A 15,363-nucleotide genomic window follows, 5' to 3' on the forward strand; every position below is an offset into this window, starting at 1 on the left:
ATTATCACAAAACACACAAAAGTCACTTGGGAAAAACACAGTATGGAGTAGAGATCACAGTCTTGGCAGGTAATGAAGATGAGGGATGATGAACCATAAGTGTCACTTGGTCTTAGTGTGGAGGGTAATAGGGAGCAGTGGAGACTGCAGTTTACTAGCGCGCACACACCCTGTCCAAAGCCAGCAACTGCTTCAGCTGCTGCCAGTCGCTGCCATGTGATAATGCGGGCCCACATAGCCATTGCTTCAGCTTCTAAAGAGAAGCCAAAATCCATCTTCCATGGAAAACAAATGTTGGCAAGATTCATAGTTAAAAGCAGTGAGACAAGTGTACCCTGTGGGCTGCCAGGTTGTGATTTCTGAACTAACCGACAGAATTCGCCACTAAATGAGCCAAATACTTTCCAGACATCCTCTTGGCTGCCGTCTCGGGACCCTTCATGTATTTCCCGTTTAGCTCCTTGTAGCTCTACACACTCTTAGCAAATAACGAGCACTTACTAAGTACCTACTGTGTGACGTGCAAAGCTGATACTGGACATCATGGAGAGAGCGGGATACCAATAATAAAAACCACACAAAGACCAGGCACAGTCTCTCCACTCCCACCTCCCCCAAGCTGGTAAATGAAACTGCCAACACCCACAGGTAGATTTTAATATCTGCCTGGTGATTGTTAGTGACAATACGTGCTTCAGGAAACTGGACAGAAAGCGAGTTTTCCATGTGATGGTCTGTGAGAGCTGCCCAGAGGAGATGGCTCTTAACCCAGGTGTAGATAGTGGCTGGGATGTGCTCAGGCAGAGACAGGGGTCCATACACCAGTAGACTATGGCTGCTGCAGAAGACCTATGCCGAGGAATTGTAGGGAATCACGCTGGAAAGGTAAACGGGGGCCCACGTGTACAGCGGTCAATGACAGCTGGGGAATCGGGGCTTTCCCCTGAAGCCTCCTCAGCAGGGAGGTGGTGGGTTGTACTGGGCTGAAGCTGATAGAGGAGAGGCACCCCCTCATCCTCCTGCTTTCTGCAGGATGAGGGGTCTGGGCATGGGCTCTAGGGGTTCCTCCAAGCCCAACTCTTCACTTCTTCTTTATTTCAGACCAAACAGTTACACAAGCAGACCGAGCCTCTCCAGATAGCCTCGTGCTGGCTGTTTCCTTGGGGCTCGGAGAATGGGGGGAGGGGTGCCTTCATGGTAATTATCTAGATCGGGAAACAATTCAGAGAGGCAGCAGGCTTTGAAACAGGCAGTATTTCCTTTCTCTATGATGGTTTCATTTTCCATTTTTATTAGCCCTTCACTGATTGCTCCCGGGCTCTCTGACGGGATGTGAGATGCGTTGACATTTATAGGAATCAATACATTAATAAATCACGAAGTTCATAATGTCTGATTTGCTTCTAAATGAGACAGAACTATTATCACCATAAAGTTGCCCATAAAATAGGCCCAATTGTGATGTATTGTATAGTCTAATCAAAGGCATTTGAGTGAATAACCTTTCCCCGAAAGAGGGAAACAATCAAGGCTGAATAACTTCATTAATAATTCAAGGTGTGTCTGCCAAGGCTTCATTTATTAAGTGCACAGTTAAGAAGCTTCTGAGCTGAGTCCTTGGAGGTGACACGTGGCTGTCTTGTCCCTGCCACTAGGAAGGCAGACAGCCGGTCCCCGATGACGGGCTGTGGTCCTGGCATTTGGCAATTCACGTTCCAGATGTGGGTGATGTCCAGTTGCCTTCTCCCATAAGAAATGGACCAAAACAACACGCACGCTGACTGTCCGGGTTGTTAAGGGCAGAGGACGTGGAGCCATGTGATAACTCCAGGGGAGAAGAGGCAGGACATTTTCTCAGTGACTGTCGGTTATTACGTCAGTGCACTCAGGCTCCAGGCCCCATGTGTCTGGTGACCACACACACAGTACTCTGCCGTGTCCCGTGGCGCTCTGTGGACCGAGGTGCTCGGCGCTTTGTCATCCAGTCTTGCGTTTGCTTATGTGCATGGCAGTTAACACAGACTGACAATATTCACTCAAGTCAATATTCACTGAACTGAAAAGTGGGTGCCCCTGACAGAGTAAATCACAGAACAAGAAAAGCCTTCCTCTATTGAAGAGAAGCACACTTAACGTACTAGATCCATCAGAAAAGGCAGAGTCGTGACCTGGAAAGTATTGAACAGATGTGATTATTGGCTTCTGCCATTGAGAATGACCCTTCCAATCACAGTCATTACACACCATCAGAAGGGAATGACATTTTTTGAGCACCTACTAGGTACACAGAGCTCTTTACATGTCTCATTTAGATTCACAGCTCCCAGGTGGGTATGATTGGTCTAATAACCATATACCTCCCAGCGGCCATGCCATGATTAGATAAAGTAAATAAAGTACATAGTAAAACTATTCCCGTGCTCCCCAGGTGGCAGCGGGGGGAACCTCCCACCGGTTCTCCAAGACAGGCACTGAATTCCAGCAAAAGCCACATGGCCAATCTCCATTATTTCCCTGCCTGTGATTATTCTAGATGATTCAGAGTCTATTTGCGCACTCACAACAAAGAAAGGCTTTGTTTGTTTGGATTATAGGGGCTGGACCTACATTATGAAATTGGTTTTCAGGCCTTTCGCACACTGATTTGGGAGAGTTGAACATACGCCAGCGATTCTAAACTAGAAGTCATGGGAAGGACGGAGCCAGTCAGGCTGGGGGGGATCATGCACTTCCCTTCCCAAATCCATGCTCAGGGATTTCATGTTCACAGCCAGAACCAGGCCACCATGGGAATATTTACAACAGGGAAATTGGGAAATGGGATCAGTCAGGCTTTGCCTCCCTCCCAAGAGCCCATGTTTGAACTTTTACCAGCCCACTAATGCAAGCCCTCCGCTTGGAAACCATCAGCTAGTAACTTGTGGAGTTTTCTAGAAAGCAGGGAGCTCCTGTTCTAACAGCAGGCTGGAAGACAGGCGTTCACACCTTCGCCTGACCTTGACCCAGTGAGTTTCCATGGATGAGAAAACTCTACTCCAACCTGAGATAAGTCCTCTTCACGCGGCAGTTTTCCTTTTCTGTCTAGTTATTCCTCAATCTCTCTCCACAACTTCATTTTCCCATCTTAAAACTACAAGCACCGTTTCTCCCTGGACAGGACTTCCCCTTCCTCCTCCTCATTTGCCATGAATTGTCTATCACTTTTGCTTCTCTCTCAAGAGGAGTCACACAGTCCCACCCATGTAATCCTCTTATTTCCTGCAGGAATGTTCTAGACCCTCTGTCTCCAGCATGGGGTGGCCACTGCTCATTAACTCGCTTTCTCCATGTGCTGGCACTTCAGGGCAGTGTCCAGCTGAGACCAAAGGAGAAACGGTGGGAGGTTCCCCTCGCCCCCCATGACCACCTAAATGCCTGCTAGTGGCAGGATTTGGGCCTCATTTCACTAATTGCCCCCTGGTGCTGTGGAGACTGCTGGAGCTACCTCAGTAAATCATCAAAAGTGTCATCCCAGGGCACATGTTCCAGACAAAGAGGTCCACTTAAAACATCATCTAGAGATTTCTGCCTGTGGCGGAGCTGCTGCAGTGACCCTGACATTTCTGGTTTGCAGCCTCGGCCAGGCAGGGACTTCCCTGGCCTGTAATGTTGCTTTGGGGCCGAGGTGACACACGCATCCCTAATGTAGGTGTCTTTGCTGCTGGTCCTGAAATACTGAGTAGGGTTCCTTCTTTCTGCCAACCCTGGGATCTAGAAGACTCCCTTCTTTTCCAGGAGTATGCTTTTTGCAGTCTTGGTGGAAAATATATAAATGTTACACTGTCACACGACCAACAGAACTGTGACTTTCGTCACAGTCTGTGTAGTGATGTTGTGGACTTTCAATCATTGCGTTACATTTCTGACAATGTCTCCCCTACCACTCTTGCAAGAAGTTGCCAGGTGCATCTGACACTGCCCTTCCCACACACCCCACCCACTGCTCCAATCTGAAGGCCACGTTCAAACACACCCTCATTTGGAGAATAGGTTGGAGAATTTAAATACACTGTATATGGAAAAATTTTCAACTTTGGGAAATCTCCCATCTAGTGGCAGTAGCACTGCTCAAATACATACATACATACATATATATATATATATATATATATATATATATATATATATATATATGTAGGACTCTTTCAGAACATTTTCAGGACTGAGGTGTAAATGAATGAGAAATGTATAAATTCAATTTTGCTTAAAAGGGGCAGGAGGGTTTAGAGATTAAGAGAACAAACGCTTGGAGCAAAACATGATTTGAGTTTTATTGAACCAAGAAGACTGAAAGAAAATGTCTGGAACACTCAGAAAATCTTTATCAAGCCTCAGCTCAGCCCTCCCGGGACTCATTGTTAAGTTTATACCATTTACAGCTGATGAGTTGTGTGTGTGCTGTGTGTGTCGAAGTGCGTTCATGACTCCCCTCCAAGCCCCGGCTGTAGGAATCTCAGCCTCTAGGATTACATTTCAGGACCAAACGGAACTTGTTTCTCTCTCTGCACCAACACGAATCTTCACCCTGACTACATTGGGGTGAGTCCTCAATCAGAAAGAGGACGCTCACCCAGAATAAACCAATCAACCATGTTTAAGGGGGAGGAGAAAAGATTACATTTTCAGATGCCAGCGTGCCATCACTCATACAATCTCTACGTAATCAACATAGTTTAGGCAACTTTGGGGACAGAGCCCCAAAAAGCAGTTTCCAGGATCTCGGCCTCACATAGAAAGGTGCTGGCGCAGGTAGTAAATGGCCATCAACTGTGATCAGATGGCCAGCAGCTGTGGCTAGTTGGCCGTCAGCTGTAACCCATAAGCCATTGGCCACTAATATAACGGTTGTGGCTACGCTAGCAGGAAAAATGGGGGCTAGCAAGAAGATGGTGGCTGAGCTGGCAAGAGTGGATTGCAGAGAGGCAGATGCCGCTGGTGAGAATAGTGATATGACTCCCCAACTTATGGCTCCGTGGGTGTTCCTTTTTGGCCTCACCATGTCCTGCATGCTTGTGTGGGGAGCGGGAGCTGAGACGCCTGACGCCCCACACAACACATGGCACAGCGAGCAGGGTCCCCCGCGTGATAGCAACGTTGAAAATGGACCCCCGGAAACACTAGAAATAGGATTTCAAGAGGAAGCACAGCATTCAATTTTCTGCACACTGTCACCTACATAATTTGCAGCTCGAGTATGTCGTGCCTATCTTTTAAATTCCCCTCTGGGTAAAGTTGTAGCAGCATCGCACAGGTTTTGATATGCATGTAGTTCAAAACACTTTGTAATTTCCATGAGGTTTCTTCTTTGATGCATGAGTGACTGAGGAATTGGAACCCTATTGCTTGATTTCCAAACATTTGGAGAATTTTTCATTTTCTTTTTGCTCTTGATTCCTTGCTTAATTCCACTGTGGACATAAAACTTTCTGAATCATTTCACCTCCTGGAACGTTGTTGAGATTGGCTTTATGACCCAGGATACAGTCAATCCTGGTGAATGTTCTCTGTGTGAAAAGGACGCCTGGTATTCTGATTTTTGGGTGAAGAGCTCTGCATGTGTCAAGGAGGCCAAGTTTGTCAATGGCATCGCTGTATCTTCTATTCCTTTTACTGATTTTTCCCTGTTTTATCACTTACTGAGAGAGATGTTTTTAAATCTCCAATTGTGATTGTGAATTTGCGATTTGTCCTTATAAGTAGTTTTGTCAGCCTTTGCTTTATATGTATTTTGAAACTACCTTATTAATGCTAATAAATGCTAATTTAGAATTGTTGTGTCTCTCTGGTAGAGGGCCCCCTTCATGATGAAAATGCCCTCCTTCTCTCTAGCAAAGTTTCTTGCCTGAAAGTGTACTTTATGTGACGTTCAAAGAGCCATGCCGGCTTTCCTTGATCTGTGTTTCCATCCTGTATCTTTTCCATCCTCTTCCTTCGTCCTTTCCTGTGTCCTCCTGCTTGCCAGGAGTTTAGTTAGGGCTTGGTTTTCATCTAAAGATGGCTCTCTGGCACTGAAGATTTTCCATTTGTCTTTGTGAGCCTGCCAAAAGCTCTGTTTGGCTCTACAACTTTTTGATTGTGGCTTTGGCTTAGTTTCTCTGGGCCTCTGTCACTTCGGAATCATTAGCAAATGCCTTGAAAAATAAGCAGCTCAGGCTGTCAGGCTTATCGCTCTGTGACCCCTCCAGGCTTGGCCCCTCAAGTCCTGAATGTCTTCGAGGCACTGATCCAGTTTTTGTCTTCCCAGACTGCTGGAAGTCCTGCTCCCATGCTTTTCCCTTTTTTGCTCAGTTTCTCAACTGCTTTATCCATGCCGCTTATAAATCGGCATACGCTTTGTGCTGAAGAGCGGCACTGGCTGTCTCACCGTAATTAATGGGTTTTCCTGCCCTCCAGAATCATGGCTTTTATAGTGCACGGTACCTTGGTAGTTCTCCAGTACCTCCAAACAGGTGGGTTTTTAAATTCCCTTTTCCTAGTTGTTCTCAGTGAGAGGTGAGCTCTGCTGTAAGAGAGCTTCCCATTCCCAGGTCTTCTGGCATCTGTGCCTTTGCATAAGCTGTTGCCTTGTGCCCTCTTCCTTCAAGATAAATGATGACCTCCCCTTGAAGCCTTCTCGGCCCCCCTCCCGGTCCCCTGCCATCCAGGTGGCATTAGAGCTTCCTTCTCTCAGCTCCTGGGGTTTTAGCCATAGCCATGCTACTCGGACGGATTTGCCAATGAGGAGTTCCCGACCAGCAATCCACAACATCCCACAAACAGGAGTACTATATTTGGCCCATGCTGTGTATTGTAAGCGTTAGGCTCACTGATAACATCTAAGAACCAGGACACAAACCATCTTTGAATTGTAGTATCTCTTGAAAAATCTAAACATCTGGGCTCACTGGGCCTAATTCAACATGATGACAACTAACTGCCTAACAGCTGCTTCTCTTTCATGGGGCAATGGTTCCCCCATACAACTCTCTAGGGTTCTATGCCCATCACCTGACTCATCTAAATTACCTATCAACTAGTCCTGGCATTTGCGTTTGTAATCCCCGGTGTGTGTGCCTGCCTACTGGTCTGAGAACTCCATATGAACAGACACGGTGTCTTCCTCTCGCTCCCAATACCTATCCCATCCCTGGCATGCCAGGGAAGATCCATCCATACTTGTAGACATATCGCCACAAAAATGCTACGTAAGCATTTTTAGTGTAGTGAAACTATTCTGTAGAATACCGCAATGGTGGATACAACATTATACATTTGTCAAAACCCACAGGACTATACCACCCAAAGAGTGAACTCTAATGTGAACTATGTATTTTAATTAAAAGTAATATATAGGTCTTGGTTCATCAGTTGCAACAAATATACCACGGGAAACTGCGAGGGTGGGATGTGTGGGAATTCTGCATTTTCTGTGCAATTTTTCTGTAAATCTAAAACTATTCTAAAAATTAAGCCTATTGGAAAACATAAATAAATACAAGTGCTGCTTAATCAGAGTGATAAAAAGAGGTCAACTAAATCCAGCAAAACATGTTTCTCCCATGAACTTCATGTCAGGAGACAAGAGCAGAAACATGTACCACTTTAGGTGGTACAGATGGGACAGTGGGTGGGGAGTGACTAAAACACACTTAAGGTGGTGGCTGGGCTGCCTGACATGCTGTTGGTCAGGGCTACTTGGAGTGCAGGAGGAAGTTCAAGTACTGGCCTAAGGAGAAAACCAAGCTGATCCCCAAATAGACTCCCAGTGGGAGAGCGGCAGACAGAGCCTCTGTTTCTCGCTCTCCGGGATCCCCCGCTCCCTCAAATCCACCATCCATGGAGGATTTTCCAGGTCTGATGTTGTGTCTTATGTTTGATATTCGGAATAGCAGAGAACTTCATTCACCTGCATCCACGCTGCTCAGATGTCCTAATTAGTTTTTTTCAACAGCCCTTTTCCTTTTTCTGCATCTTTGTTAGTTATCAGCTTGAGAAGGGACTTGAGAAGCAGACTTGTAGATTGTAAGCTCCGTGAGAGCAGGGAGCAGAGTCGTTTTACTCACCAGTCTGTGCATAGTAGATACTTCATTGATAACTGTTAGTGAGCTAATAATCCTGCAAGATAAGCAGCTTCATATGACCGAGGAGCAGGCAGTGGGACCTCCGTTGTGGAGGGTATCTTATAAGCCACTCCAGTCAAACGTGTGGGGATTTCCAAGGCCCATTCATATCCGCATTCTCTGCCCTGTGCCATCCCATCTCTCTTCCAGCTGCATGGCTGCATGGCTGTGGGCATGTTCAGTGCGCCCCCTGCTGGGAGTCCTGGGCACTGCAAGGTGACCCTTTGTTCTTACCTGCTCTGCCGGTGGGAACCAGGACAAGGAGAAGGTCAGCCCAGCTCGGCAATGAGACCACTTCCAGTATGTCGAGCTGGACAGTGACCTGGACACCCTTGGAGCAGAATCTCCATGAGGAATAAAAGTGTGTTTTGCTTTTTTGATGAATGGATTTGGTAAAATGTTTTCTTACTTTTTCCTAGACATCGCCTGGTGGTATTACCAGTATCAGAGAGGTAAAAAAGTTTAAACTAACTTGACTACTTTGGTCATATTACTTTCATAGGAAGAGCTTTTCAATCAAGTATATATTTTGTGGTTAGCCTTCCCTCTCACCGGATTTCCATGCCCCTGGTTAACAAACCCCTCCTATGTAGAAACAGTTGGAAACATTCCTGTACAGATAAGTTATAGGGAAAGCTTTGCTCCCCTCAGAAACTGGTACGTTTTCCTCTCATGGGCAATAAAATATATGTAAGAGCTTAGAGCCAATGCGTGGCTCAAGTGTAGTAACTGCTTAGAACAAATAACCTGAATTTCTATGTTCTCTTTTCCCTGTGGTCCCGACCTTTTAATCTAATCACATTTTTGAGGCAGTTTTTCTTATTACTTTATCTCTTATTATTTTATTATATTTATTTCATATAATCAGCTTCAAGTCCTCTGTGAAACAAAGTGGAATGTGTTTAAATAAACAAATAATGAGAGAGGAAGAGGGGGGCAGCCTGAGCAGTGTGAGGTAGGAGAAAGGTAGGCAGGTGAGGGGGTAAATAGGCGCAGATCAGGAGCCCCGAACTGAAATGTCTGTGGGGCCAAGAAAGTAGCATAAGCGACGTAAGTGAAGGGAGTGAGGCTTTGGCTGCTCAGAGGGAACAGCCGCTGCTCAGCTCTAGTCAACTATTGCCTTGTGAGAACTCGAGACCAAAGTTGTCAGATAATCCCATTTTCTAAGAAAAATCAGAAATCCAAACTTGTACATGAATGTCTCACCTTTAAATACTGGCAACTCATTCAAAAAATAAAAAATAAACCACATTTCATAGGCCAAACAAGACCTATCTTTGGGCTGTGTTCATGCCAAGGTCCAACATTTTGTAACCTCACAACTGGGTGGGTGGGTATGAAGTCCAACCCGGAGACCCCATGGTGGAGAAACTGTTTTCCAGGCCAGGGAGGAGGAGACACCATGGCCTTGGTCTCTGCTCATGGCCATGGTCATGGTCAGGGAGACGCTTCCCTAGAGAGGAAGCCAAAGGCTTGAGTCCTCCGACCACTCACGTCTGAGGGTCCAACTTGTACAGAGGCCAGAGCTTGCAGGGAGGAGAACTACTGCAAGGCTGGCTACAAACCAATTTGCAGTTTGCGCTCAAGTAAGCAGAAGCCATTTGTAGGGGTACATGGGAGCCAGATCTGTAGAAGAGACCCTGGACTGGCCGGATTCTAGGGCCAGTTCTGTCACCAACTGTGTGACCTGGGACTCAGGCAAAGCCGTTTAGTGACAGAGTTTGGAAGAGATCACCTATGCTAGAAGCCCATAACATAGGCTCCATGTGCTTAAAAGATACAGGAAGTTGCTGACAGTACAAGCAAAAGGACATGATTCAGTGTATTTTCTTTTGTGAGGGTGTAAAGTTTTCATCCCACACCAGAAGAGCCTGTGACCCCAAAACATTAAGGACCACTCCTGAACCATGTTCTCCAATGTCTCCTTCAGCCTGGGAATGTCCTGTACAGCGTCCTCTGCTGTTGCTTATTCTGTCTCACCTTAACCACCGTGACAGACAGTTCGTGGCTTATGACAGTCGAAATGAGAGGGTGGTGGAAAAGCAAAACAAGACAAAAGCTTGGCAGTCACCATCCAAATATTCAGATATTACAGAATCCCTTTGATAGGGAAAGTGATTCTGATACTCATGCAGGAAACAACCCATTTATTAATAAAGTCCAGTTCTACCTTCATAAAGTGGGTTTAATGTTTGCTATTTGAGTAATTACTTGGTGCAGTTTTAATAAATGAGATGGTAAGTAAGCAAGGGCAGTTTCTGAATCAGATTCTCTCAAACTTCTGCCAAAAGATTTTCCTGAGCTTGTGAGGAATTCAGTCATAGATTAAAAGAAATAAGACAATATTGCAAAAAAATAATATCTTTTAGCTTCTAGATAAGATATACTTGGAAAGGTATACTAGATGCCTTCAAAAATACATCATTTCTTCCAAAAATACATTTATGTTTTCCTTAGTTACATTTTAATAAAACTTTTACCTCTTTTCACAGTGTTAAATATCTGTGCATTTTTAAAATAAAATTGTTATTACGTAAAGCTAGAAAATTTAAACCAACAGTTTGATTTCTCTTTTAAAATGAGTTAACAATATATGAGTATTCTGAATTAGACTTGTGTGGGGCTTTTTTGTTGTTTGAGAATTGGCCCTTTGATTTATATAGAAACACTGTACTTAATAATTGCTACTTGTTAGCTACAAACATAACAACAATTAAAGGCTCTGTAAGAATTATAAGGAAATTGGCCACTTGCTACGTTGTCTAAAGATTATCTTATTTATGTTGAATAATCTACCTTACTCCCGGAAGGATAAAGTGAGATGCATTGCCCAGGACATAAGAAAGACAACAATTAGGAATTGTTACCAAATTCTTCTGCCTCTCCCTTAAAAACTTACCCCACTGTCCAACACCTTAGGGAAAGGTACAAGATATAAACTCACTCTGACTGATTCCTTTCCTATTGAAACCAAAGTATCAAAAGGAAAAGTGGCAACTACAGAGAGACTCTGTTGCAAAGAGACTGATACTGACTGGAAATGAGGCAATGCAGGTGCTCGCCCTGTTCTCGATGGAAACTTAGCCTGCCTCACCCTCCTTGGTCATAGGGTGTGAGGGGTATGTGTCCCTTCCCAGCAGCCTGCCCATTTCTCACTATTCTTGCCAGCCCAGACTTACTGTTGTTCGATATATGAATTAGGTAACGTCTGCAGGACAACAGTGGGCATCTAGAAAAGGTTAGGTGGCAATTGATTCTTGATTGGAGTAAATTTATAGAAAGCATTCTGGCAAGGCCCAGAGGAAAACACTCACTTATCCTTCTGTGATGGTAAAATGTTGAAAATCCCACTTATTTAGATTTTGTGATCCTTCCATCACAAGAGGAGATGGGCAGAGTTCTCTCTTTAATCGACTGACACTTTCTAAATAACAAGTGTAAAAATTATATTTCATTATAGTCCAGGTAAAGTACTACTTAAAACAACTGGTTTTAGAGCCCTTCAAATGCTTCAGAAGCTTTCGTTTCTATAAAGTAGCTCCCATTTAAGTCATTTTCCTATTATTTAAGGATATCTAGTAAATATTACAAAACAATACTGTACAATATAGTCATATTTTTAAATTAATACTGAACATGCTCTAATTTGAATTTTTTGCTAAATCACACTAGCCTTCCCCTAGTTGTCCCAAATGGTGAAAGTTTATTCTATTGTTTAAAAATAGATTTGTTTCCTCTTGCTGTTGGAGAGCGTTAATCCGCTCACTTACCTGTGTCTCTAGAATATTCAGAGACACACTGAATGCGAAAGAAGTTATTAAAAGCGAAAGGGAAATGTTTTCCTCTGGACTTACTTTTAGCACCTCGGCCCTCACCTCCACTAGAAACTCGTTTATCTCCGTGCTGAGCCTCCCTCCCTATGTGGTGTGTGACACACCCGGAGTAATGGCTGGACCGAGTGTGAGGCAGAAAGTGACTGGGCAGGGGTTTCAGGCAGCAAGGTCATCTGCAGTGTGGCCCCAGCCCACGACCCTATGTCCCAGATCACCCTTTGACAGCCCAGACGGTGGTCTGACAAGGGACCAGCCACTCCAATGTCATCTCCTCTGGTTCCAGATAAGATTGAAGATGAGCTGGAGATGACCATGGTTTGCCATCGGCCTGAGGGACTGGAGCAGCTGGAGGCCCAGACCAACTTCACCAAGAGGGAGCTGCAAGTCCTGTATCGAGGCTTCAAAAATGTAAGACCCGCCGGCCTCTGATGGCCCAGGAGGGACTTCCCACTTGGGACTAAGCTCTCCCAGATGCCAACGGGACCCATCAGAGAGCTTTTCCATATGTGTAGTTGGGAAAGGAAGGTCCACTCTGTAAAGGGACATGAGGGCAAGATTACCTGGTTAGAAAGGCAAAGCTGAGGCAATCTCAGTCGGTGGGAAGCTGGCCAACAGCCCAGACACTTCGCAGGACGGCACAACCTTGGAGAATTCACTCCGCTCAGGTTCTGACCTTAGCATAACCGATTCACAAGGTCAAAGTTGTTGGTGCCCTGCAAACCATGGGAGTTAGGTCTCTTGCTAACCGAGCTCACAGAGACTCATATGTAAGCCTGAATGCCAATGTATTAATTTACTACGTTATTTCATATGTTACACCTCATCATAGCCTTGTTGGGAAGGTCCTGTTAGCCCCGTTTTACAGGTAAGGACAGAGGAATGCAGACTGACTCACCGAAAGTCACCAAGCTTACAAGGGGCTGAGCCGGGAACCAAATCCAGGTCTTTCTCATTCCAAAGCCCAAACTCTTTCCACCTCCCAGGGCCCATTCTCTGATAGACTTAGCATTTTGCAAAGCAGCTTCAGTCCTAAGGGGAGTGGGGGGCTGCCTCCCAGCCACTCACCTTGGACACACAGAAGTCCCTGCCCACCAGAGATCACGAGGAACCCTAGACCCCTCCTGGGGCGGGTCCCCACATACTCCCACTGACCCTCTCCCTCTCACACAGGAGTGCCCCAGTGGTGTGGTCAATGAAGAAACATTCAAGCAGATCTACGCTCAGTTTTTCCCTCACGGAGGTGAGTCCAACCTCGAAAAAGATCCTGCGCAGCTCCCTCTCTGTTGAGCAGCCTTTCCTTCTCCAAGTTCACGCTCCTTGTTATCTGCCTTTGCCTTCACATTGGGGAGAACTCAGAGCAAGAGTCCTGCTTTTATTGCAAGATGTGGAGTTCGCTAAAGCTTTAGCAGAAAAGAACTCTGAAAATGGACTCTCTCCGGGAAAGGAAGGGAGGTTGAAAAAGCAATATCATAAAGTCTCATGACAGCTCTAGAAAACAGGTATTTTCATCCCAGATGGGGCAACTAAGTCTCAGAGAGGCTAAGCAATTCACTTAAAGTCACACAGCGAGCGAATGGCAGACCAAGATTAGATCCCATAGGCATCTGATGTAAAGCTTTGTCGTGGTGGCGCCACCACTGTGCCACGCCCTCTCCGTTCTTTTCCTGGTAACAGCTGAGGCAAGCTAGAATTTTGAAAAAGAACTTTAGTAGATATCAGGTGCGAGGAAAGTAAACTCATCCAAAAGATGCAGGGAGCATAAGGTCGTGCTCCTGAACCCAGGTCAGCGAGCATGCCAGGCCCACAGCTGTCCTGTCCCCGCCCGGCTCCCGCGGGGACTCACTTTGCTCCCAGGAGCCGGGGACATCAGGAGCTCTTCCTGTGGCTTCCGTGTGTCACATGCCACCTGACTTCCTGCCCCAGAAGCTACTTCCTACAGGACCTTTCCCTGGGTCCTAAGGAAGGAGACACTCAAGAGTCCCAAACACCCCCTGGGCTCCACTTCTCACAGGCCCTTCGGCAGGAGACAGGAGCCCTCTGAGGTGTGGATCGTGGCCGGGGCGCCTGCTCAAGGGGGGCGGCAGCTGCGTCCCACGCGGGCCCGGGAACTGCTGAGCGTTGGGTTCTATGGAGCCGCTCTCTCCCGAGTTGGGACTACGTGGCGGGGCAAATTGTGGTTTTGATGATGTGGCTCTGTGAAAAGGGTAACATACTTTTTCGAAAACGTGAAGACATACCGTGTTTCCCCGAAAATGAGACTGGGTCTTATATTACGTTTTGCTCCAAAAGACCCACTGAGGCTTATGTTCAGGGGATGTCCTCCTGAAAAATCATGCTAGGGCTTATTTTCCAGTTAGATCTTATTTTCGGGGAAACGGTATGTCTTGCCACATCCCATTGTACAGAGATGGGAAAGTGAAGCTCAGAGGGGCGGTTTAGATGCCTGCGGTCGGTCGTACAGCGATGAAGCGGCAGAGCCACTACCCGAGCCCGGGTCTGCCAGCTTCCTAATGAGCGCCCATTCCGTGGTACTGCACTGCCGCTCAGGACGACATCTCCTGCAGCCACTGTGCCATCCCTCCAGCTAGAGTGACACACAGACAGGCTGGGATGGCTAGATGGGGAGGCCAGGGTCTGTCTTGGCTCTTGCTAGAACTTGCCACCTAAACCCCAGGAGAGAAATGGGTCCCAGTTCACCCAGCAGGTTTCCCTACTCCATGGTTTTCTCCTTTCTATCCCCCAGCACCACCTTCTCCTCTTCCTTAGTGTTTTTAAGTGACCTCGCTCCCCTCCGCGGAGCCCCTGCGCCCATCACCTGCCTTTCCTTCTCTGCCTTGCAGATGCCAGCACCTATGCCCATTATCTCTTCCACGCCTTTGACACCACCCAGACAGGCTCCGTGAAATTTGAGGTACGTGACATTGGAGGGACTCCCCGGGGACCCATCTCCTCTCCCTGTAAACCGTGGGGTACTGGGGTAAGGGTTGGATCGTCGAATGCCCTCAGTCAAGACAAAGAAACCTTCATTTATTCAGTAAGCATTTCCTAAAGATAGAGAGAAGCAGCAGCAACGGCCTCCAGCACGGCGGGCCTCACGGGACTAATGACAACAATTTAATAGGTCACACGCACACAGAGCTTACCATGTGGCAGGCTCTGTACTTAGTGCTTTGCATTTGTTGTTGTATTTAATCCTTACCATAGCCCTACAAGGGTGGGTGCTACTATTTGTGACCAGTTACAGAAGAGGAAAGTAAGGCAGAGAGAGACTGAATGAGTGGCTTTCCCAAGGTCAAACAGCTAGTAAGCGGGCAAGGAGGGATTTGAACTCAAGGAGGGCATTTCCAGAGTCCACGTTCTTGGCCACTAGATGACACCACACTTGTACAATA

The 15,363-nt window shown here is 46.4% G+C and overlaps 1 protein-coding gene across 8 annotated transcripts in view; it reads left to right on the forward strand.

The window, feature by feature from the left end:
• The window catches only part of KCNIP1 (potassium voltage-gated channel interacting protein 1), a 259,249-nt gene that overhangs the window by 237,606 nt on the left and 6,280 nt on the right, over nucleotides 1-15,363 (forward strand). For 6 of the 8 annotated variants that reach the window (XM_081035837.1, XM_081035840.1, XM_081035839.1 and 3 more), the window contains 3 exons: nucleotides 12,255-12,379; nucleotides 13,142-13,211; nucleotides 14,812-14,882. In XM_081035837.1, coding sequence (XP_080891963.1) covers nucleotides 12,255-12,379; nucleotides 13,142-13,211; nucleotides 14,812-14,882 — 266 coding nt within the window. Of the gene's footprint in view, nucleotides 1-8,557; nucleotides 8,591-12,254; nucleotides 12,380-13,141; nucleotides 13,212-14,811; nucleotides 14,883-15,363 lie in introns of all 8 variants that reach the window. The other 2 variants (XM_081035836.1, XM_081035841.1) reach the window with 1 other exon arrangement.

The sequence above is a fragment of the Rhinolophus hipposideros genome, assembly GCF_964194185.1.
Source record: "Rhinolophus hipposideros genome assembly, chromosome: 23".
In the NCBI taxonomy this organism is placed as follows: domain Eukaryota; kingdom Metazoa; phylum Chordata; class Mammalia; order Chiroptera; family Rhinolophidae; genus Rhinolophus; species Rhinolophus hipposideros.